Source organism: Nuphar pumila, chromosome 2, assembly GCF_984573655.1.
Source record: "Nuphar pumila chromosome 2, dmNupPumi1.hap1.1, whole genome shotgun sequence".
NCBI classification, from domain to species: Eukaryota; Viridiplantae; Streptophyta; class Magnoliopsida; order Nymphaeales; family Nymphaeaceae; genus Nuphar; species Nuphar pumila.
The window spans coordinates 62044238-62067956 of NC_143250.1; the positions used below are offsets into that span (position 1 = coordinate 62044238).

General features: G+C 42.6%; 1 protein-coding gene across 1 annotated transcript in view; it reads left to right on the plus strand.

The window, feature by feature from the left end:
* The window catches only part of MSH1 (MUTL protein homolog 1), a 221771-nt gene that overhangs the window by 165125 nt on the left and 32927 nt on the right, over positions 1 to 23719 (plus strand). Inside the window, exon 15 of the mRNA XM_089995822.1 lies at positions 11783 to 11956. Within this exon, the coding sequence (XP_089851948.1) occupies positions 11783 to 11956 (174 nt within the window). The remainder of the gene's footprint in view (positions 1 to 11782; positions 11957 to 23719) is intronic.

Consider the following 23719-nt stretch of genomic DNA (forward strand, 5'->3'; position numbering starts at 1 on the left):
ACACAGTCGTGTATAGGACCCAAGGAATAACAATGCCCACCATGATGGTGAGGCTTTAATTTATTTTCAATCAAATGAACAATATGCTAAATATAAATGAAGAATAAAAGACAACTCTTAACAATAATAAGCGAATGAAAAGATCGACTGGGAAAGGAACAAATGTTGAAAAGAAAAGTTGTTGTATCAACTGGCCAAAACAGACAACTAACATCAATCCAGGTAGCCAAAAGGCTACTACCAAAGCTGACGGATCATTAAACAAATGAAAGGGCTGACAAAAGTAAAGGCTGCTGCAAACAACTAATAGAGCAATAATAACAAAAGGAAAACAACAAAGGGCGTCAGACTGTAAAAGAAAACAATAAAAAAAATAAGGAAAAGAAAACTGCTGAAGGAAAGCTGTGGCTGTGATTTCTGAAACTTCTCTGCCCTGCGCACACAACCCTAGAGGGGTTTTAAAGGCTTCAGTCGGATCCGGGTATCGGGTCCGGACCCGAAACAACGTCTGCGTGTTGTTGGGTCTGTGACGCCTGGGATGTTCTGGGCCTGCCCTGCATCAAAGAGTTACGAAGACAATTAGATTATATGTCGGCCTTCGACGTCATTCATCCCTCGAAGGCATTGTTTGGTGCACTCGTGCTTTTTCAGAAGAAACATGATGAGTCTCAACAGCTGTGCGTCTACTATCGGGCACTGAACAAGGCGATGGTAAAAAACAGGTATCCTCTGCCATTGATCGTCGGCCTGTTCGATCAGTTGACCAATGTCCGAGTGTTATTAAAGCTAGACTTGCGAACAGGGTATTGGCAGGTCACGATCGTAGAAGGAGATGAACCCAAGACTACATGCATGACGAGATATAGAGCATACGAGTTCTTGGTTATGCTGTTCGATCTGACGAACGCCATTGCAACCTTGTCTACCCTCATAAACAAAATCTTCTACTCATATTTGAACCAGTTTGTAGTCGTCTACTTGGACGACATCATTGTCTACAACAAGAATCTGGAAGATCACATGCGTCACTTGTGCATTGTGTTTCAGTTGTTAAAGGACAATGACTTATATGTGAAACAGGAGGATTGCCTATTCGGGCAAACGGAAGTTGAGTTCTTGGGCCATGTTATTGGATGTGGCATGTTGCGGATGGACCAACAGAAGCTCCAAGCCATTGTTGAGTGGAAGTCACCCTCCTCTGTGTCGGAGCTGCAGTCATTCCTAGGACTCATGAATTACTACTGCCGATTCATTGAGGGGTATTCTCTAGCCAGTGCCCCTATCTCAGATTTGCTTCGAAAGGATCAAAGTTGGGATTTGTTGGATGCATGCTAGGCAGCCTTCAAAGAGCTGAAGAGTTTGTTACCAGTGATCCAGTATTGAGGCTGCCCGACTACACGAAGATGTTTGAAGTCCACACAAACGTTTCAAATTTTGCAATTGGTGGAATGCTCATACAGGAAGGGCACCCCATCGCTTTTGAGAGCCGCAAATTGAAGGATGTGGAGCGGCAATATTACGTGCACGAGAAAGAAATGACTGCAGTCGTGCATTGCTTGCGGGTTTGGTGTCACTACCTCCTAGGATCTCAGTTCGTCATCAAGACAGACAATATAACCACCTGCTACTTTCAAACTCAGAAATAGCTTAACCTAAGCAGGCTAGATGGCTACAATTTATAACAGAATTTGACATGGTCTTAGAGTATAAGCCTGGAAAGACCAATGTTGTAGCTGATACACTAAGCAAAAAGGCCGAGTTGGCGGCCTTACAAGAGGAGGAAACCTCGTCTGTTCAGCCTTAAAGCGACCTCCTTGACTGCATTCGGGAAGGCATCCTGCTCGATCCATCAACTCAACACCTGCTAACCCTAGTTCAAGAAGAGAAAACCCGAAGATTCTTAATGCAAGACAACTTCCTGGTGACTAAGGCAGCCACATTTTTGTACCACAATGAGGATCATGCGGAGATTGGTGATCAAGGAGTGTCACAATACCTGGTACTCAGGGCAACATCAGACACTCGCCTTAGTAGAGCAGGCCTACTATTGGCGTTTTATGTAGGGAGATATAGGTTACATTCGTACTTGCCTGATCTGCCAAAAGGATAAGTCGAGTAATCAGAAGCGAACAAGACTACTGAAATTTCTTCCTATTCCAAGTCGTCCGTGGGAAAACACCTCCATGGACCTCGTTTTGGGACTACCGAAGATGAACGACTGCGGTTCGATATTTGTGGTGGTCGATCAATTTTCAAAGTATGCCATCTTCATGCCGACGCCGCCCACCGGTACAGCCGAGCGAGTCGCAGGATTATTCGTGAAGCATGTTGTGACCAACTGGGGGATTCTAGAAAATGTCATGAGCGACCATGACCCGCTCTTTAAAGGGAAGTTCTGACAAGAAGTGTTTTGTTTGTTAGGAACGAAGTTGCACTTTTTAACGTGCTTTCATCCCCAGACGAATGGCCATACGGAAAGAACCAATGCTCTCCTTGAAGAATATCTGCATCACTTTGTAGGCTCAAATCAGAAAGACTGGGTTGACCTTCTGGACGTCGCTCAGTTCTCCCACAACCTAGAAAAGTGTGAATCAACTGGCCATAGTCCCTTTAAGTTGGCAATGGGGAGACAATCCTAGACGCCGCACTCCATCGCAGTGAACTACTGAAGGCACCATTTTGCTCAAGATTGACAGAATCAGACAGAGTTAGCCAAGGTGTTCCTGCACAAAGTTGCCAAGAGGATGAAGAAGTGGACGGATCAGAAGTGCCGTCTTGTGGAGTTCAAAGTCAGAGACCTAGTATTGGTCAAGTTGTACCTCGAGAGAACTAGTTTATTCCGGGATCTCCATCAGGGTCTCGTTCGCAAATACGAAGGCCCCTTTTCTATCATCAAGCAATTTGGCAACCTTACCTACAAGCTCTAAGTTCCTCCGCACTTTCAAGCACATCCAGTCTTCTATGTTAGCAACCTCAAGTCGTTTCACGTTGATGATTAAGACAACAACAACCAGCCAATGCGAGCGCCAATATCTTTCCACACAATTGACGCCAAAGAACTAGAGTATATCATGGATCATCTGTGCAACCGTCAAGGACAGATCAAAGATAGTCAAGTGGAAAGGATTGCCAGAAGAAGCCGGTTGGGAGAAAGCAAAAAACGTCCACCAGCTTCCCTTAGCAGTGGACGAGTATGAAGCATTGGACCTATCGTCGAGAACATCGACAACTTAGATGGCAGAGAATGTTTGCCCAAAACTTTTTGCGTAGAGTTTTGCCTTGTAATAGCCTACCAAAAGCTTTGCGTGGCTCACAATAGCCTATCAGCCTTCTAACCCTTTATATAAATTTACATACCTGTAATTTTGCATTTTCCTTAATGAGATTTGGGTGCACGACACTATTGTATATTTTTCGTGTTCAATGAATTGATTGTTGTTGAACGTTCCTCTCTCCCCCTCTATTCTCTCCTTTCTCTAACTCTTTTTGCTCTATGTGATTGTTGCCTCCTTATAATTGTGCTTTTGCATGCAATACTGCCTACACACTTGTTGCTTTAAAAAAGATCTGCTGCATTCGTTTTTGGAACTCGATAAGGCTTGTTGGGTCAAGGTTTGCCCAACGCCGCATGGGCCTTTGAAGTTTAGCCCGTGACAGATCAGCGGCGCAGGGAGCTCAGTTTTGCAGTGGGTGAGCACATGTTTGTTCGGATATCGCTGATGAAGAGCGTTTTTAGGTTCGGGAAATGAAAAGCCTAGTCCTTGGTACTTGGGACCTTTTGAGATCTTTGAGCGGTTGGGGAGTCAGAGTATCGAGTGACACTTCCAGCTCAATTTTCTCAGATTCACAATGTTTTCCATGTTTCGATGTTGTGGAAGTATATACTAGACCCCTCATATGTTATCCAATATGAGGCAGTCGAAGTACAATCAGACTTGACGACGGAGGAGAGACAAGTAGATATTGTGGATTGCCGAGAGCGAGTGCTTCAGAGCAAGATGATTCTGTTCGTGAAAGTGCGGTGGCAACATCACAGACTAGATGAGTGCACTTGGGAGCTTGAGACCAATATGCATGAACATTACCCACAGTTATTCGGTATGTTATAATTTTGTGGACAAAATTCTTTTAAGGGGGTAGGGATATAATATCTCACAAATTTTTGCCAAATTATAAATTTAATAAACATAATTTTTATTAAATAAATGTATTTTGTCATTTAGATTAATGTAAAATAAATGTCTGACGATGAGTTTGAACCACATATGGATCGCCGAGGTCCATGATACATATGAGTTAGGATAAATAAGTATTAAAAAAAAGTATAACTATAATAATAATAGTAAAATAATCTATAAATATATTAGATATATATTTAGAGTTAGATTAGAATGACTCTCTATTTTCTTAGGAAAATAAACTCTTTCTATTTCTCAAAAGGACATCCCCTTAGAAAGAGGAGCCCTTGCAGGGTTATAAAGAGGCGTGAGCCTCTCTCTCAAAAACACATGTTTTGAGAGAGAGGGAGAGAAAGAGCAACGAGTGGGAGGTAGGCTGCAGGCTGGTGTGTTCTCCCCTTCCTCTCCAACTTCTTCTTTTACGAAGCTAGAAGCTAAGGTACATGTTCTTATCCTTTTTCTAGTAGATGAGGGGCTAGCATGGGTCGAATCACATAGGGTTAAGGGATTCTCATCAAAACGCGTGAGAACGTGATGGAAGAGGGTCACATTAGGCACGCTGTTTTGAACAAAAGAATTTTGAGCTTGTTTTTTTTTTTTTTGACACATGGTATAAAAAAATAAAATTTGTTTTGGTGGGTCGTTAAAAGTTTGATCGCAAAATTTACGTTTTATAATGGGTTCTAGATTTTGCTGGAAAGTTTATTTACTTGTTGAGATTAGAGGTTAAATCTATTTAGAAATCTAAGTTGAGTATACTTACATATTGGCTTGAGTGTTTCCTTTGGCCGAGATCCAAGATCCATATTTAGTTGAATAGATAAGCCTTTAAATTTTTTTATTATAATATTAATAAGATAATATATATTATATATATTTAAGAGTTTTATTATAGAAGAACTTTTATTTTCTTATGGAAATAAAAGACCTTCTAATTTGGATAGGACGTCCCTCTCTAAGAGGAGTCATATTCATGTTATAAGATTGTGAGTGAGCCCTCTCTCTCAACATCAGTTTTGAGAGAGAGAGAGAGAGAGAGAGAGAGAGAGAGAGAGAGAGAGAGAGAGCAGCAAGTTAGAAAAAAAGAGAGGGGGCTGCAGTTTCTAACTGTTCTTCTTCTTCTCCTTTACGGTTCTTCAAGCAAAGTACATGATTCTCTCTATCCATTAATCTGATTGGTAAAGGGATTTGCTTGGATGAAATTGAACCCGGGTATGGAGGAAAGAAATTTATTGGAACCCCAGGTCTGTTATGAAAAGTCAACCTGATCAAGAGGTTCAATGACTAGAAAAAATAAAAGAATAAAAAAAACCCTTATTCTTGCTCCAGTTTCAGCGTGAACAAGGCATTGGGGTTTAACAACCTGTTGAAAACCCTTTCCTTTTACAATCTTTCATTGTGATTTACTTATATTAGAAATTTAAAATTGTATTTATTGGTCGATCTGTGTGTTTCGTTAATCGAGTTCATGTTAGGTTGTGAATCCAAAACAAATTCTTGGTCTGAACCAAGAGTCGATTTGGTGGATTCAAGACAGTTTTTTGAACTGATTCCATGAGCCGACCTTTCAAAATCGATTCAGACTCTTGTGTTGGATCAAAATTAGATTCTTGGATCAAAATCAGATTCCATGAACTCAATTCACGAAACACACAGATCGACCAATAAATACAAGTCGAAATCACAATGAGAGATTTCAAAAGAAAAGGGTTTTCAACAGGTTGTTAAACCCCTATGCCCATACCCCTGTTCACGCTGAAATTGGAGCAAGAATAAGGGTTTTTTTGTTTATTTTTCCTCTAGCCATCGAACCTCTTTATCAGGTCGACTTTTCACATCAGACCTAGGGTTCCTATACATTTCTTTCTCCCAAACCCAGATTCGATTTCATCCATGCAAATCCCATTACCACTCAGATTATTGGAGAGAGAGAGAGAGAATCACGTATCTTTGCTTGAAGATCCGTAAACACGTTGGAGCTGCAAGCCCTCTGCTTTTTTTTCTAACCTGCTGCTCCCTCCCTCGTCTCTCTCTTTCAAAATTTTTGTTGAGGGCTCACTCACAATCTTATAACATGAATATGACTCCTCTTATAAGGTCTTTTATTTTCATAAGTATATAAATGTCCTTAATGGACATGTAGGCATTAGTAGGGATGAATTTGAGAGTATCCATGGAGGCTATGGTATAGGAGAAAGAAATGAAAGTGGAGAAAGGATTTTAGATTTTTGTTTGTCCTATGATATGATCTTAGCTAACACTTGGTTTAGGAAGAGGGAGTCTCACCTAGTAACATTTAAAAGTGGGGTTAATACGAGTCAGATAGATTTTTTTCTACTTAGAAAGAGAGATAGGGGTTGTTGCATCGATTGTAAGGTTATACCGGGAGAAAGTGTAGCTACACAACATAGTCTTAATTTTAGATCTTAGAATTAGACAATGCCGCAAAAGGGATAGACATAGGATAGATCCTAGAATTAAGTAGTGGGCACTGAAAGGAGCTAAACAAGGAATGTTTGTAGAGCAGGTAGTTAAGGAAGCTGATTGGTGTCTCGAGGAGGATTCAGAATCAATGTGGAATAAGATAGCGGGTGGCATGAGAAAAGTGGCTAAGGAGGTATTGGGTGAGTCTAAAGGCGGTGCACTACTAGGTAAGAATACATCATGGTGGAACGAGGATGTCAAATTAGCTATTAAGGTTAAAAGAGAGTGTTATAGAAATCTAAGTAAGAGTCGTGATAATGAGAATTTGGAGAAGTATATGTTAGCAAAGAAGGAAGCTAAAAAAGTTGTTCGAAACGCGAGGGCTAAGGTATATAAGGAGGTTTATGACAAGTTGGATACCAAAGAAGGCGAGAAGGATATTTATAGGCTTGCAAAGATGAGAGATAGGAAATTGAAGGATTTGGGTATGGTTAGATGTATCAAAGATGAAACGCAAAAGGTTTTAGTCAAAGATGAGGAGATTAAGGAGAGATGGAAAGATTATTTTGATAAGCTATTTAATGATAGTCATGCTCAAGATCTTGGAGACTTCTCCATTCCTTTTCATGAGATAAATCGTGACTTCATGCGCAAAATTCAAAAGAAAGAAATTGCAGAGGCTTTGAAGAAAATGAAATCAAGAAGGGCAGTTGGCCTAGATGGTATACCTATCGAGGCTTGGAAATGCTTGGGAGAGAAAGGTTTAGAATGGTTGACAAATCTTTTTAACTTGATTTGGCGAACAAATAAGATGCCTAATGAGTGGAGGAAGAGTACTTTGGTGCCTTTATATAAGAATAAGGGTGATATACAAGATTGCACAAACTATCGTGGTATAAAACTCATGAGTCATACTATGAAACTTTGGGAGAGGGTGATTGAGTCTAGGTTGAGGAAGGTTGTCATGATATCGGAGAATCAATTTGGTTTTATGCCTTGAAGATCAACTATGGAAGCTATACATCTTCTTAGACAACTTATTGAAAGATATAGAGAGAGGAACAAAGATTTGCATATGGTTTTTATTGATTTGGAGAATGCTTACGATAGAGTACCTAGGGACGTTCTCTGGTGGACAATGATGAAGAAAGGTGTTTCTCTCAAGTACATTAGTATAATTAAAGATATGTATGAAGGAGTAGTAACCAATGTCCGCACTTGTGGAGGGGTGACAACCAATTTTCCGATAATGGTTGGGTTACATCAAGGATCTGCTTTAAGCCCTTTCCTATTTGCGATAGTGATGGATGAGCTTACGAGATCAATTCAAGAAAATGTACCGTGGTGTATGTTGTTTGTTGATGATATTGTTTTGATTGATAAGTCTAGAGCTGGGGTTAATGCTAAGTTAGAATTATGGAGACAGACATTGGAAGCTAGAGGTTTTAAGTTGAGTAAGAGTAAGACTGAATATATGGAATGTCGGTTTAGTAAGCAACGAAGTAGTGATGGGAGTGTAGTGAAGCTTGGTGAGCAAGAAATACCGGTGAATGATTATTTCAAATATTTGGAATCCATCATTCATAAGTATGGAGAAATTGATAGAGATGTAAATCATAGGATAAAGGTTGGGTGGATGAAATGGAAAAGTGCAACTGGAGTGCTGTGCGATCGTAGAATGCCATTGCAGTTGAAGGGAAAGTTTTATAGGACGACTATTAGACCCGCTTTACTATATGGTACGGAATGTTGGGCTGCCAAGAGACATCATATTCAAAAAATGAGTGTAGCTGAGATGCGGATGCTTAGATTGATGTGTGGAAAAACAATAAAAGATAAGATTCAGAACGAGGAGATACGTAAGAAGGTAGGTGTTGCACCCATTGAAAATAAGATGCGAGAGAATCGTTTACGGTGGTTTGGACATATTCAGCGAAGGCCTAATGATGCTCCAGTTAGAAGGTTGGAGAAATGGGAAAATATATTAGTTAAAAGAGGTCGGGGTAGGCCTAGGAAGACTTGGATGGAGATGATAGGAAAGGATATGAATGCTTTGAACCTCACCGAGGACATGGCATTGGATAGAAATGATTGGAGGAAAAGGATTCATGTGGAAGACCCAAAATGAATTTCTTTTTTGGTTCATATCGCTGACCCCAATTGTTTTGGGATGAAGGCGTAGTTGTTGTTGTTGTTGTATATAAATGTCCTTCCATAATAAAACTCTTAAATATATATAATATATATTATCTTATTAATATTATAATAAATTTTTTTAAGGGCTTATATATTCAACTACACATGGATCTTGGATCTTGGCCTAAGGAAACACTCAGGCCAATATGTAAGTATACTCAACTTAGATTTCTAAATAGGTTTAACCTCTAATCTCAACTTGTAAATAAACTGTCTAGCAAAACCTGGAACCCATTACAAAATATAAATTTTGTGATCAGACTTTTAACGACCCATCAAAACAAATTTTACTTTTTTCTTTTTATACCTTATGTGTCAAAAAGTAAATCACGCCAGTTTTTTTTTGTTCAAAATAGCATTCCTAACGAGACCCTCTTCCATCACGTTGTCACGCGTTTTGTTGAAACCCTATGCGATTCGACCCATGCTAGCCCCTCATCTACTAGAAAAAAGAGAGAACCCATACCTTTGCTTGTAGCTTCGTAAAAGAGGTTGGAGAGAAAGGGGAGAACACGTCGGTCTGCAGCCTACCTCCCACTCGTTGGTCTCTCTCTCTCTCTTTAGGCTCACGCTACTTTATAACCTTGCGAGGGCTCCTCTTTCTATGGAGATGCCCTTTTGAGAAATAGAAAGAGTTCTATTTTCCAAGGAAATAGAGACTCCTTCTAATCTAACTCTAAATATATATCTAATATATTTATAGATTATTTTACTATTATTATTATAGTTATAACTTATTATTATTTATTTTAATACTTATTTATCCTAACTCATATGGATCATGGACCTCGGCAATGGGTCCAAGATCCATATGTGTGTCCAAACTCAACGTCAGCCACTATATGCCTATACTATATATATTTTACATTAATCTAAACGACGAAATACATTTATTTAATAAAAAATATGTTTATTAAATTTATAACTTGGCAAAAATTTGCGAGATATTACATCTACAAGTATGAGGACAACTATCTATATCCATCCTGGGTTTAGATTGATCCAACCATCAACCTCAAAATGGTCAAATGGTATGTCCCTGCTGGTTCTTTTCTGCTTATATTGGATTAACATACAGTTTTAGATTCTGAAACTATTGGAAATGTTCGTGTAGTATCTGACAAACTAGCAGCCTTTGAAGAGGTAAAGGGTGAGGCAGCCTTAGTGAAATCAAAGTTGAATGAAAGCATTGTCCACACCTGAGCTCTCTCTCTCTCTCTCTCTCTCTCTCTTCCTCCCAAAAGGACTACTTTGTTGTGATATATTTAATAACACTAAAATTTTGGTGGTCATCTGAGCCGGAATTGTTGTATACATGAGAACACCATTGAGGATCTGAAACCCATGCATGAAACAGACAAGAATAAATAACAAATAAAAAAACCTAATCAAAGGGATAATGATATTAATGGAGTTAATTAAAAGCAACGAGGTGTATGCAACAACAATTCAACCTACAACTGTATGAAGTCGATACAAATAGAAGACCATAAATACATTTGGAAGCAGAACATGCAAGAAGAGGGAAGGTTAGAGAAATGGCAATCGAGAAAGGAAGAAGATGGTGGGGCAAGATGAAGATGGTTGTGATATATATAGAGATTCGAGGGTCTCGTCCTCATCTATGCTGGCTGTGCACAGGGGTCCCAGGTTTTCCCACCACCTTTTTTTCATGTGAAAATCCCTTAATACCTTGCTTGCTATGAAAGGACTTTCATATGAAAGTTGAGTTGTCTGGAGCTTTAAAAACCTGTAACCTTTCTCATAAAAAACCTACCCATTCCATGGATTGGAAATATAAAACACAAACCTTAGGAAGTCTTGGCAGTATGTTTTTTCATGAAAATCCACACGAAGTTGTGAATGGATATTGATGAGGGAAAATCTGGGGCCTACATCTGGCACCAGACTTTTCCATCCTCCTTGAATTTTGTGGTTTGGTGGGAAAAGCTTGAAATTTCTTTGCTATAATGGCATTTTCTCATGAAAAGGCCTGAAATAACATAACCTAAGGGAGGTCAAATATGACTAAACTATGGTTGAACCACATGCCTAATCTGGGTAGATATGGCTCCATGTATGTCGAGTGCACCTATCCTTATCCAAAGCCTTTGCTGCAGATGCATACACTACACATTTGGTGTCAAAAGCAATGTCACCTCATATGCTCTCTCTCTCTCTCAGTGCATTTCTAGTATTGTGCGTTGGTGATTGTGATCCACTAAGATGGTGACTGAACTGCTAAAGGAATAATATGTATCTAAGAGGCATAGCTATTTAATTTTAAGAGACCTTTGTGCTGATAGTATATATACCAAGTACCAACTATTTGTGTGCACTTGGCAGTTGCAGTATCAAGATAATCGGATGTTAAAAGTGCATTAATGAATATGGTACTTGGATAAGGAAATGTGTTGTAGCAATATCGCAAAGATCATTGATGTGATTTTCTCAACAAGCAAAATCTCACGATACAAGAAAATAAATTTCTCATAATAAGGTGTATTTTCCTTGAAGATGATATCATTGTCAATTGGTCCATCACACTTGACATAGAATGATGCACTCATCCTGCACCTACTAGTGGTTAGTTATTATAGGATGATCATAATTGATAATGTTTGCACATATGTAAATCATGTTATTAGACCATATGCTTATAAAAAACAACTTATACAACAGAAATGCAGTATTTCATTGATTAGTTGAAGGCCCTTAGGATGACAAAAGCCATCTTTGTGGTGCTGTGAGGTGTATTTGTTGATCGTGTGGTAAAAAAGATGGTATAAATGCTAATTTTATTTACACACATATCGTATATTTCTTTGTTTGCATTGCTTTTGTGATCTGCGATTGTATCATTTTGATATTTTCTATGGAACAGTTTGAAATATAAATTATTTTTATGAATGAACTGTGAAATTTTGGCCATCGTGTTACCTTATTTTTTTTTTCGTTTTTTGTTTCTGCATTTGTATCTGCAGCTTGTCAAGCTTCTTGAAGCGAAGGAGGCAAATTATATCGAATTCTGTAGAATAAAAGATGTGGTGGATGATATTTCAAACATGTATGAAAACCCTGAGCTTTACCCTATCCTTCAAAAATTATCTGAACCTGCTCGCTCAGCAACTGGTTTGAATATAGATCTTGAGATGCTGGTAAAGTTTTCTTAACTTTTGCTGCTTTATGTATTAAGCAACCAATGGGAATACTTCTTGAATAATCTCTAGTTAGTAATAAATTGTGTTAAGTGATTCCTAGTGTTCATGGTATCTAAGCAGTGGTACCTCGGTGATTTGGGCATCAGATCTGTTAAATAATGCTAATTTTCCATTTTCTCCCCCCCCCCCCTTTTCTTCTGGATGGTCTGGCTGACTCGCCGCCCCGTGTCCGAAGCTGCACCCGTATCGGGTACGGGCGACGCGGGTGCGTCGACCTTTTAGCCGAGTCCGTGTGACTTAGCCGTTGGGGAGGTCCCGACGACTATGGGAACCTCCCCTTGGTCCATTTGTTGTATAAATAGGGGTTGTTAGCCCCTTTCATTATAATGTTTTTTGAGAGCATTTTATCAATAACACAAACACTATTTTTTATGTTTCTTGTTCTTCTTTGTGACGATTGTGTATAGCCCTTAGTTGGCTCTTTATATCTTGTCCACTAGTGGCTTTGTATTTACGTGGTTGTGTGCTTTTCATACCCCTTTGTGGCATCTCTCTTGTGTACTTAAGGTTTCATTACATGGTATTAGAGTACTTTGAGTTCTCTTGATCTTGGAGGATTTGTTCGTCATGATCAAGGATCATATGTTCGTGTTAAAAGTTCTTTTGCTTTTTCTCTTCTTCTCTATCCACTTCTCTTATTGTTCATAATGGAGCATAAATCAAGAGTTGATCTTTCCTTCAAACTCAACAGATCTAACTACATGATGTGGGCTTCAATAATGAAAAATTACCTGAAAGGTAAGAAACTTTGGAGATTTGTGATGGACACTACTCCCAAACCATTTTTGAAGCTCACCAAAGTCGAAGGTGTTGAAAACGCCCTTGAAGGAGAGGATCACACTAAGGCTATCGATGAACATCAATTTAAGGTATTTAAGGCAAAAAATTGAGAAATCAACCGTGCTAATATTTTAGCATGATTCATGAACAATGTTGACATAAAAATATATGCCAACATTGCTAAGTTTAGAAGAGCCAATGAAGTATGATTCTTTTTTAAGAGTATGTATACCTAAAAAGATCTTGCTAGACAATATTTTCATGGGGCTTAAAAATTCTCCAAAATGTTTGATTGTGTGAAGCATTCATATAAGCTCAAACTTATTTCTTAAAAGCCTAATTTTTATGAGTTTTTATTAATGCAGATACATGAACAAAAAAAAATTGGGTGAAAAATTGGATATGCAAACTACACCCTCCCCCATACTTGAATGACACTGTCCTCAGTGGCACTCCCCCATGCTTATATGCAACTAAGTGAATGCGTACTAAGAAACAAAAGACACACAAGGGAAGGGATATATGTCACCTGATATATACACTGGAAGCTGTGTAACACCCCAAAAATTTTGGACTTGTAAGCTTTAGAAAAATTTTGAAAGCCTTGAAATCATTCGATTATCAGAGTTTTTAAATGGTAATTCAGCGGAAAATGGTATTTGAAATAGCAAGTCAAGGGACCTTGGGCGCATTACAGTGTAAACTTTCCTTTACAAACAAATTTGAATCTCGTACATTTAAGAAACCAAATTGATTATGAAAATACAATTTTTAATAGTTTAAGACTTATACAAATGAAAGATTTTTAAGAGAACCTTTATGCAAATTTACCGAAATGTCCAATTATCACGCCATCGTGCCATCGCCTGTTCTATACATATCCAATTATCACTTGTGCCCATAAAATGAGTCCGTTTCATAAAAAACTGGTAGGTGCACAAGTAAGGTAATAGAACTAAAATAAGCAATTTCACGACAACAGTTATATTAATCACAAGATGTAAGTAGCTTATAAGACAAACAATTATATTAGTCATAAGAGGTGAACAATTCGTAGATTACGTGCTGCAAGCAATTGCACAACAAACAATTCCATCAATCACAAGGTATAGGCAGTGCATAAATTACAAACTGTAAGCAATTGCACAACAAGCAATTGCATTAGCCATAAGATGTGAACAATTCGTATATTACGAGCTGTAAGCATTTGCACAACAAGAAATTCTATCAATCACAAGAGACTCGAGCCAACAAATGTTGTGAACAAGATATTTAATGTTTCGATATTAGTTGGCATTGAGGGTACGCACAAGGCACAACACGTAGAAACATCTGAGACTAGTTCGGGGGTATATTATGCCATGTATTTTCATTACCCCGAATAGCTAACTGAGTCCACTCTTAAGGGGACGACCAATGACCAAGAGAGTAAATCCTCAAAGGCATTCGTAGACAGCGGATGCATCCTACTTCTGCAAAAGTCTATGGGATCTACCACATAGGATAATTTATGGTAGTCCCGTCCCCTAACTCCAATGACTGGAGACGCCGAGTCATTTGCCCGTGGGGTGGTTGTTAACAACCTGTCCACCGGAGTTTTGTACAATTTCATCCTCTCTCTTGATAAAGTCGGCGGGTCGAATGAGTACGTCAGGTGTTACTTAACTGAAGCCCCATTCTATATGCTCTGGTCTTTCGACCCATTTGAGCATCTTGCCTGTGAAGGCGAAACCATCACCATTAGGTGACTTGAATGCGCCATTGCATGTTCGATGCAACCACACACCTCTCATCCTACTCATCGTAGTACGCAAGGTACTTGTTAAAAAAGTACAACTACGATGAGATGGGTCAACTTATTGTGAGGGTGAAAACATCACCATTACGTGGTCTCACACACGTGCCATTGCACGTTCGAGGTTAAACATAAACCTCTCATCCTACTCATCGTAGTACGCAACATACCTGTTCAAAAAGTATAACTACGATGAGAGGGGTATGAATTTCTCAAAGGAAATCCCCAAAACATTGTTTTTGCAAAAATACATGGTGTAATCATTTAAGTTCAAACTTGACATGCTCTGGTCCTTTAGATCGACACGAGCCTCTTGCTTGTTAGGCAAACATCAACATTACATGATTACAATAATGTGCCAAAACACGTTTCGAGGTTACCAGAGACCTCTCATCCTACTCCTCGTAGTCCAATCATATAGTACATGTTTAAAAATACGGTTACGAAGAGAGGGATATGGATTTCTCAAAAGAAACCCAACATCAATAATTTCACCAAGGAAGTGATGCAACAAATATCTAGTTTGACAAGAGAACCCAACAACAAGATCTCGCAAAAGAAGTGACACAACAAATATCTAGCGATGGTGCAGGTTCCTCAGTAGAACCCTCGCCCAAGCCCCTAAACAAGGTTATCCGAGTCGTATCGAAAATGCAAACAGAAGTAGCAAAAACCCTATTCCCAAATGTGTCGATTTGGGAGACTTGGCTGTTATTTCACAATAAAAAAGACTCTAAAAGTTTACTTTGCAACACTGTTTATTTGGAAAGCTGGACTCATGAAAAAAAATCCTTTTCAAGGATTTTAGTGCTCATGTGCAAACCCGTATATTTTTGAAAAAGCGCATACTTGGAATGTGCTAAACCGATCGCCTTATTTTGGGACATGATTTGTCTTTCAAACTGAGTACAACACTGGGCAACTTGCACGAGGCAAGATCGCCACAGATCTCTCATTCGTTTATCGCAGTATCCGTATGCCCCACATAACTCGCGATACTGGTCTCGATAAACGGGATAAGGGTTTTTCAAAGGATCAAACCAAAACACAAGTTCGTGCCCCTTAATCGGGATCATCCGAGTCGTGTCGGGGAAACAAACTGGAGTTGTAAAACACCTCCCAAATACATTGATTTAGGAGATCTATCCGCTATTTCGCAAAAGACTTTCAAAATCTGATTTGCAAAACTATGTATTTGAAAAAATGGGTTTGCACTTAAAAATCATCTTTTTGCGAATCCGAAATGCATAATTATGAGTCGTGCCTTTTAAAACAAATGAGCGAAACAGTATAATCTCTAAGCTGCACCTAAGTAAGTGCAAGCCAATAAAGAGCGAGTGTGTGCACATTATAGTTCGACGACGAAGGGGCAATCGATCCCCAAGGGTGAGGGACTGCTCATTGAGCGCACGAGTGCGTAAGCAGTGCACGAAGTACGAAACCGTACCACCGCTAAACAAACATGGAGCAAGTAAATACGTAAGTCAGTGTATGAGGTACGAAACCGTACCTCAGCTAAACGAATACATAGGCAAAGTCGATGCACGAAGCGCGATAACAAGGTAAGGACGAAACAACACATGTAAAAACAAAACCTGTGCACGAAGTGCGGTGACAAAGTAAGAACAAAGCAAGACATGCAAAAAAGTAAGTGTAAAAGCAAGCCTGTGCACAAAAAGCGCGGCGGCAACAGAAAGCAGTAAAGCAGGAAGGTAAAAACAAGTAAAGACAAGAATGTAAATACATGAATTATATGCAGAAAGAGCCTGTGCACATAAAGCGCGGTGGCAACAGAAAGCAATAAAAGACAAGAAAGTAAATGCAAAAAGAAAAGCCTAGGCACATTAAGCGAGGCGGCGACAGAAAGCAATAAAGACAGGAAAATAAAAGGACAAGGATCGTGAAACCGCGTCCTTGAGTTAAATGCATACATGTATAGATATATGTATACATATATATTGTCCTTAGTCCTTTCTTTTCCCATTTTAGGTTTTAATTGCTTAATTTAAGTTTGTCCATTGTCCTTTGCGCAACTTTCCCATACCTTGAGGGTTTTGGGGTTGCGCTCTTCTCGAGCGTACGAGATGAAGGTATCGTGCCGCGGGGCGCGTGCGGGCTTCGTCTCGCAAGCTGCGAAGGACAAACAATTAGTATACGAGTTAAGGCTCAAAAGAAATATAAACAGGCAAGGGGGCTCGACTTGTAGGCATCAGGGAGGCAGGGGTAGACTCGGTTGCCAGGACAAGCCCGACTTTGCCAGAATGCAGAAAGGAGGCAAAGGCAGGGGCTTTGCCTCTGCCGGTGTGCTGGAACTCCGAGGGCGCCAGGGGCTTGGCCCCTGCCGACCTGCCAAGAATGCGGAGGGCAGCAAGGGTCGGCCCCTGCCGTCCTGCCGAAAAAACGAAGGCGACAGTGTCTCGACCCCTGCTGTCCCACAAAGAACCTAGGCGGCAGGGGCTTGGCCCCTGTCGGCCTGCCAAAAGAGAACAGAGGCGGCAGGGCTATGCCCCTGCCGGCCTGTTAGAGGAACCGAAGGTGGCAGGGGCTCGACCCCTACCGTCCTGCCGAAGGATGAGCGGTAGGGGCAAAGCCCCCCCTTGACCAAGGTGAGGCATGGCTTCGCCTTGCCTGCCGGAAGACCCAAGCGACAAGGGCTTCACCCCTGCTGAACAAACGAAGGTAGGGAGGGGATTGGCCCCTCCCCTGCAAACAGAGGATGCAAGGAGGGGGCTCAGCCCCTCCCCTGCAAACAGAGGGCGCAAGGAGGGGGATCCACCCCTCCCCTGCGTACAGAGGGAACACAGAGGGAGGCAGGGGCTTGTCCCTGCCTGTCGGGAATGCACAAAGGCAGGGGCTAGACATTGGTGCACAGTGAGGCAAGGGGCTTTTCCCCTGCCTGCTGAAAAAAACTACAGAGGCAGGGGAGGAGCCCCTACTTGCCAGAAGAATGGATGGAGGCAGGGGCTTTGCCCCTGCCTACCCGAAGAAAAACACATGCAGGGGCTTCGCCCTTGCCTGCTGAAAGACCAAGAGGCAGGGGGCAAAGCCCCTGTCTGCCGATTAGACACAGGTGGCAGGGGGTGTTGCCCCTGTTGACTTGCCGAAAAAATGAAAATAATAATAATAATAATAAAAATAAAATAATAATAAGAGGATGAGGGAGAAGACAACGTAGGAGGAGAGAGAGAGTGTTGGCTGAGAGAGACGACGAAGGGGGCAAGCACCGGTGCCGGGGCTCCTCCGTCGAACTGATGAGGGACGAGGAAGAGAGGTCTGGAGCAAGGATCGAGGGTGGCCGTGACACAGAGCGGGAGAGGGCTCATTCGAGGGAATGGGGCGATAGAGGGGGAACGAGCAAGGGAGGAGAAGGGAGATGGAACGAGTGGGGTGGGGGGGGGGGGGGAGAGGGCCGGACGGGGGTGCCAGTCACCGGGCGTCGACGAGGCTACCAGAGAGGGGAGCAACAAGCGACGGGAGGGAGAGGGTTGCACAACGGCAAAAGAGAGGGGAAGGGTTTCTCGCATGAGAAACCCTAACCCTCAAGTTCTTTAAATAGAACTCGGGGAGGGGGTGTTCACCCGGTTCAGGCCCGAAACCAACCCAGGTCCCACCCAAAAGCTTTTTTTTTTTGAAATTCTTGGGTTTTACATGTTATGTCACATGTAACTCATAAATCATATCCAAAAAATGAAATGTATACATGATCTGTCATACATGCTCATAAAATAAAAAAAGCAAAAACTACTGAATTACTGAAATTATATCAGTATGGGCTGCCTCCCAAAAAGCGCTAAGTTTTATGTATTCAACTAGACAGATCTCTGGTTACCGTTCATCGTCCATGAGATTAATGGACTCAAGGTCATGCTCAATCGGGAGGTCTGAGGTATATAGTTTCATCTTTTGCCCTGTCCATTATGTGTCCTAAAAGTCTACCCCTCTGGACCCTGAAATAACTCTTTTCTCTACTATGAACGAGATTATTGTAACGCCCCAAAAGTAGACTTGAAAAACGAAGATTCACATAATATTTTCCTTTAAAAGTCAGAGTTTGCAGCAAATATTTTTTTAGGATACCAATTGTTTTTAGTTACACACAGAAGTCAATTCTTTTGAGCACGTTAGCAAGGAACCCAATAAAACCCATTCCCTAACTGAACCAAGCAATTAACAAAAGATAGAAAAGATTTTATTTACAAAAAGGTTTAGTTTGTACAAAACAGGGGGAAATCATCCACCCTTATCAACATAAGTACAAAAACCCCCAAAAGAGAAGCAACCAGAACACCGAGAGAGGTGAAGCTTGGATCATGTAGCATTGCACCGCCGCCTGTCAAGAGAGCCTACCTGTCACCTACACCCATAAAAATGGGGTCAGTCCTGAAAACTGGTAGGTGCGCGAAAAGAATAAAATGAACAACAACTAAGCTAAAGCATGCTCAAATCTAAGCAGATAGAAACTGATACAACAGGCAGTAAACAGGTGAAAAGCAAAACCAATCAGTATATCATCATGAGCTCAAGCAAGCTAGTGGCAAGGTAAAACAGGCAGTCAAACGCAAGAACGAAGAACAACTGTGAGCATGCCATATTGTATTCTGATTATTATCTGATCATTGTGGGTACGCACAATGTATAAAACGTAGAAACAGTCAAAATCCATTCGGGGGTTCATTATGCTATGTCTTTTATCATACCCCGAAGGACTGACTGAGTCCGCTCCTAAGGGAACGACCAGTGGCCAAGAGAGTAAGTTCCCAAAGGCAAAACAGGGCCCAAGGATGCATCCAACTTCTGCAGAAGTGTCGGGTGACTACCACCTAGGATACTTATGGTAACGCCATTTCCCCTAACTCCGATGACTGGGGAGGTCGGACCTTTGCCCGTAATAGCCATTAATGGCCTGTCCATCGGAGGTTTTGTACCACCCATCCTCTCTCTTGATGAACCGTCCCGAACAAGCACGATGAGGAGTTTTTCTTCATCATCGCCTTGCTCTACATGCTCTGATCGATTCGACCCACTCGAGCATCTTGCCTGTGATGACGCATGATTATCATTTAATGCAATGTCCACAATTATGCTTTCTCGCACACCATAAAGCCTATCCATCTTGTGCTACTCATCGTAGCATCACATATTATTGCCAAGAGATGCGGCCAGGCTGATAGCCACGGACCCCAAGGAAGCACTCAAAACAAGCTCAAAAACTGCCAGCAATCTCTAAAGATACTTGCAAAATAGAACAATAGCATGATCACCATTTATATAACGCAGGCAAGAAGTAAAGCAGTAAGAGTATAAACAACAAGCAGGTCAAATACAAGACCAAGGCGCATAGAGCGCGAGGCAACAAAAATAAAGTACAAAAACGTAAACAGGACAAGGATCGCGAAACCGCGTCCTTGAATCAAAAGACAGAAAGTAAAGTGCCAGGACAAGGATCGCGAAACCGCGTCCTTGAATTAAAAGAACATACATATATAACTTATGTATACGTATATAATTGTTCTCTCGTTTGTTTATCTTTTCTTTAGTTTTAGTTTTGTTTATTCAAAAGTCCTTCCACGCAACTTTCCCCTACCTTGGGGGGCTGCGGTCTCCCAAACTCCTGCGGGCGTATTTACGAACGGTCTCAGGCCACGAGACACGTGTGCGCTCCGTCGTGCAACCTGCAAGCGTTAAGAGTTAGCGTGCAAGAATAAAGATGTGGCAAAGACGTAGCTACGAAAGAGGGATTGGAAAACAATCCCTGTCGAACAACAAAGCAGGTGACAGGAGCTCCGCTCCATGTCGGCTAGGCAGATGGCAGGGGCTCTACCCCTTGCCAAAAAAAATGAGGGACAGGGGGACGGAGCCCCCTGTCGAAACAACAGTGGCAGGGGGCTCCGCCCCCTGCCGGAAAATAAGGGACAGGGGGCGGAGCCCCCTGTCGAAACAACAGTGGCACGGGGCTCCGCCCCCTACCAGAAAACAAGGGATAGGGGTCGGAGCCCCCTGTCGAAACAACAGTGGCAGGGGGCTCCGCCCCCTACCGGATAACGAGGGACAGGGGGACAGATCCCCCTGTCGAAACAACGGTGGCAGGGGGCTCCACCCCCTGCCGGAAAACAAGGGACAGGGGGGCGGAGCCCCCTGTCAAAACACCAATGGCAAGGGGCTCCGCCCCCTGCCTGAAAAGAAGGGACAGGGGGCGGAGCCCCTTGTCAAAACAACAGTGGCAAGTGGCTCCGCCCCCTGCCGGAAAAGAAGGGACAGGGGGCAGAGCCCCCTGTCGAAACAACAGTGGCAGGGGGCTCCGCCCCCTGCCGAACAATGAGGGACAGGGGGACGAAACCCCCTGTCGAACAGCAATGGCAGGGGTCTCCGCCCCCTGCCAAAAACACAGGGAAACAGGGGGGGCGAAGCTCCCCTGTCAACACGGTAGACGAGAGTGAGAGGAGGGTCTTACCAGGGAGGCCACCGACGATGAACTCGGTGTTGCCGGCGAATGCAGAGAGACAAAGGCGTGAAGACGCCGGAGGTGTCGACCGAAATAAAAAAGGACGGTGGTGGGTCGCTGGCACCCACACAGCAAGGAAAAAACAGGTGGTCGTTGGCGTCGCTCGCTGGCAGCCACAGCTACAGGCAGCAAGAGAAGGTCGGCGGCGTCGCTCACCGGCAACCGCGGATACGAGAGGTGGTCCGCGACGTCGCTCGCCGACAATCACGGCCACAAAAAGCGAGAGGAGGGCGGTGGGGAACACAGAGAGGAGAGAGAGAATGGGCGAGGGCATTAGCCCCTCGCCCAAGGCACCCGTGCCTTTTTCAAGGCACGGGCTTCTCGATTCTTCGAGAAGCCCGATCCGGGCGAGGGCACGGATCTGAGTCATGCCCAGTCTCAGATCCGGGTCCGACTCGAGCTCGGATCCGAGCCAGCTGAGGGCGCGGATCCGGGGCAGCCGGGGGGCTTGGATTCGAGGCAACTGGGGCTTGGATCCGAGCCAGCTGGCTAGCCGAGGCACGTGTCCGACATGCGCCTAGCGCGTGTCTGACACGTGTCAACGTCATCATCATTTTTTTTTTGGACTTTACATCCTTCCCACCTTAAAAGAATTTCGTCCTCGAAATTTTATTGTGATCAAAACTAGGAATACAATTCAGGGTATCGGTCCCTGATATCAACCTCGGGTTCCCAAGTACATTCCTCAATGCCATGGTGTTGCCATCAAACCTTAACAAACGTTATCGTCCTTGATCTCGTCACTCGCTCACGACGATCAACAATCTCTATCGGCCTTTCCTCGAAGGTTAGGTCATCGCGAATATCAACGTCATCAAAACAAATGACGTGGGATGGATCATGGACATACTTCCTCAGCATGGACACATGAAAAACGTTGTGAATCTGGGCATATTGAGGAGGTAATGCCACACAATAGGCTGCCTCACCAACCCATCCCAAAATCTCAAAAGGCCCAACATATCTGGGACTTAACTTTCCCTTCTTCCCGAATCGAAAAACACTTTTTGTCGGAGATACTTTAACACTATATCTCCAACAGCGAAAGAAACTTCGCGACGACGACGATCAGCATAACTCTTCTGTCGACTCTGCGCTGTGTGAAGCCATTCCCGAATTCGATGTATCTGTTGCGTATAGTGCTGAAGCACGATGGCTGAATCAAGCCTTCGCTCACCCACCTCATCCCAGTACACTGGTGCTCGACAAGGCCTTCCATACAAGGCTTCGTAAGGAGCCATGCCGATACTGGCGTGGAAGCTATTGTTATACGCAAATTCCGCTAAACCGAGGTGGGAATCCCATTCCCCTTTCCAGTCTATCATATAGGCTCGCAACATGTCTTCTAGAGTCTGGATCGTGCGCTCAGATTGTCCATCAGTCTGAGGATGGAAGGCAGTGCTAAACTTTAGCTTGGTGCCCAAAGCTTGCTGAAGTTGTCCCCAAAATCTCGAGGTGAACCTTGGATCACGATCGAATATAATAGATGCCGGCACACCGTGCAATCGTACGATCTCGCGGATATACAAATCCGCTAGGTTGTCCACTGACTGACCTAAATGATAAGGCAAAAAATGCGCCGATTTGGTGAGTCGATCCACAATCACCCAAATTGCGTCGTGCTTTCTCCTGGTCCTCGGTAGAATGACAGTGAAATCCATAGTAATATCTTCCCACTTCCATAGCGGGATCTCGATCTGCTGCATGACCCCACCTGGCCGTTGGTGCTCGATCTTGACCTGCTGGCAAGTCAAACATCTGGAAACAAACTCCGCTACCTCCCGCTTCATGCCGCTCCACCAGTAATTCCGCTGCAAATCCTTGAACATTTTTGTACCACCTGGATGGATGGTATACCTAGACCCGTGTGCTTCGGTCGAGATCTCTTTCTTCAAAATAGGGTCACTAGGGACCCAAAGACGGTTTTTGAACCAAATACTACCATCTTCCCTAAGACGAAAAGGAGTATCATTCTGAGTCGCTCTTGCCTTCAGCCTTTCGTAGAGTCGATCATCCCTCTGTTTGGCAATAATCCTGGTAGACAAAATCGGTTGAACCACAAGATTAGACAGACATAACGAACCTGCGGAGGAAACAAAAGGTTTCCACGAGACAAAGGCCTCGATCATCCTCCAAACAACAGCTAACGTGTTGACCAAGGCCCCTGAAGACTTGCGGCTAAGAGCATCTGCGACAATATTCACCTTTCTCGGATGGTAGGAGAGAGAGAAATCGTAGTCCTTAAGAAATTCGAGCCATCGTCGTTGACGCATATTTAGCTACTTTTGAGAGAAAAGGTATTTGAGGCTCTGATGGTCAGTGAAAGCCTCGAACTGCACACCATATAGGTAATGTCACCATATTTTCAATGCAAAGACTACGACAACCAATTCTAAATCATGAGTCGGATAATTTTTCTCGTGCGGTTTGAGCTGACGAGAGGCATACGCAATCACCCGACCATTTTGCATAAGGACACCACCGAGGCCCGTACCTGAGGCATCAGTATAAATCACCAATCCTTCCTGACCAGAAGGCAAGGCCAAGATAGGAGCAGTAGTAAGCCGCTCCTTCAAGGACTGAAAACTTGCCTCACAACTATCGTCCCAAACGAACTTGGTCT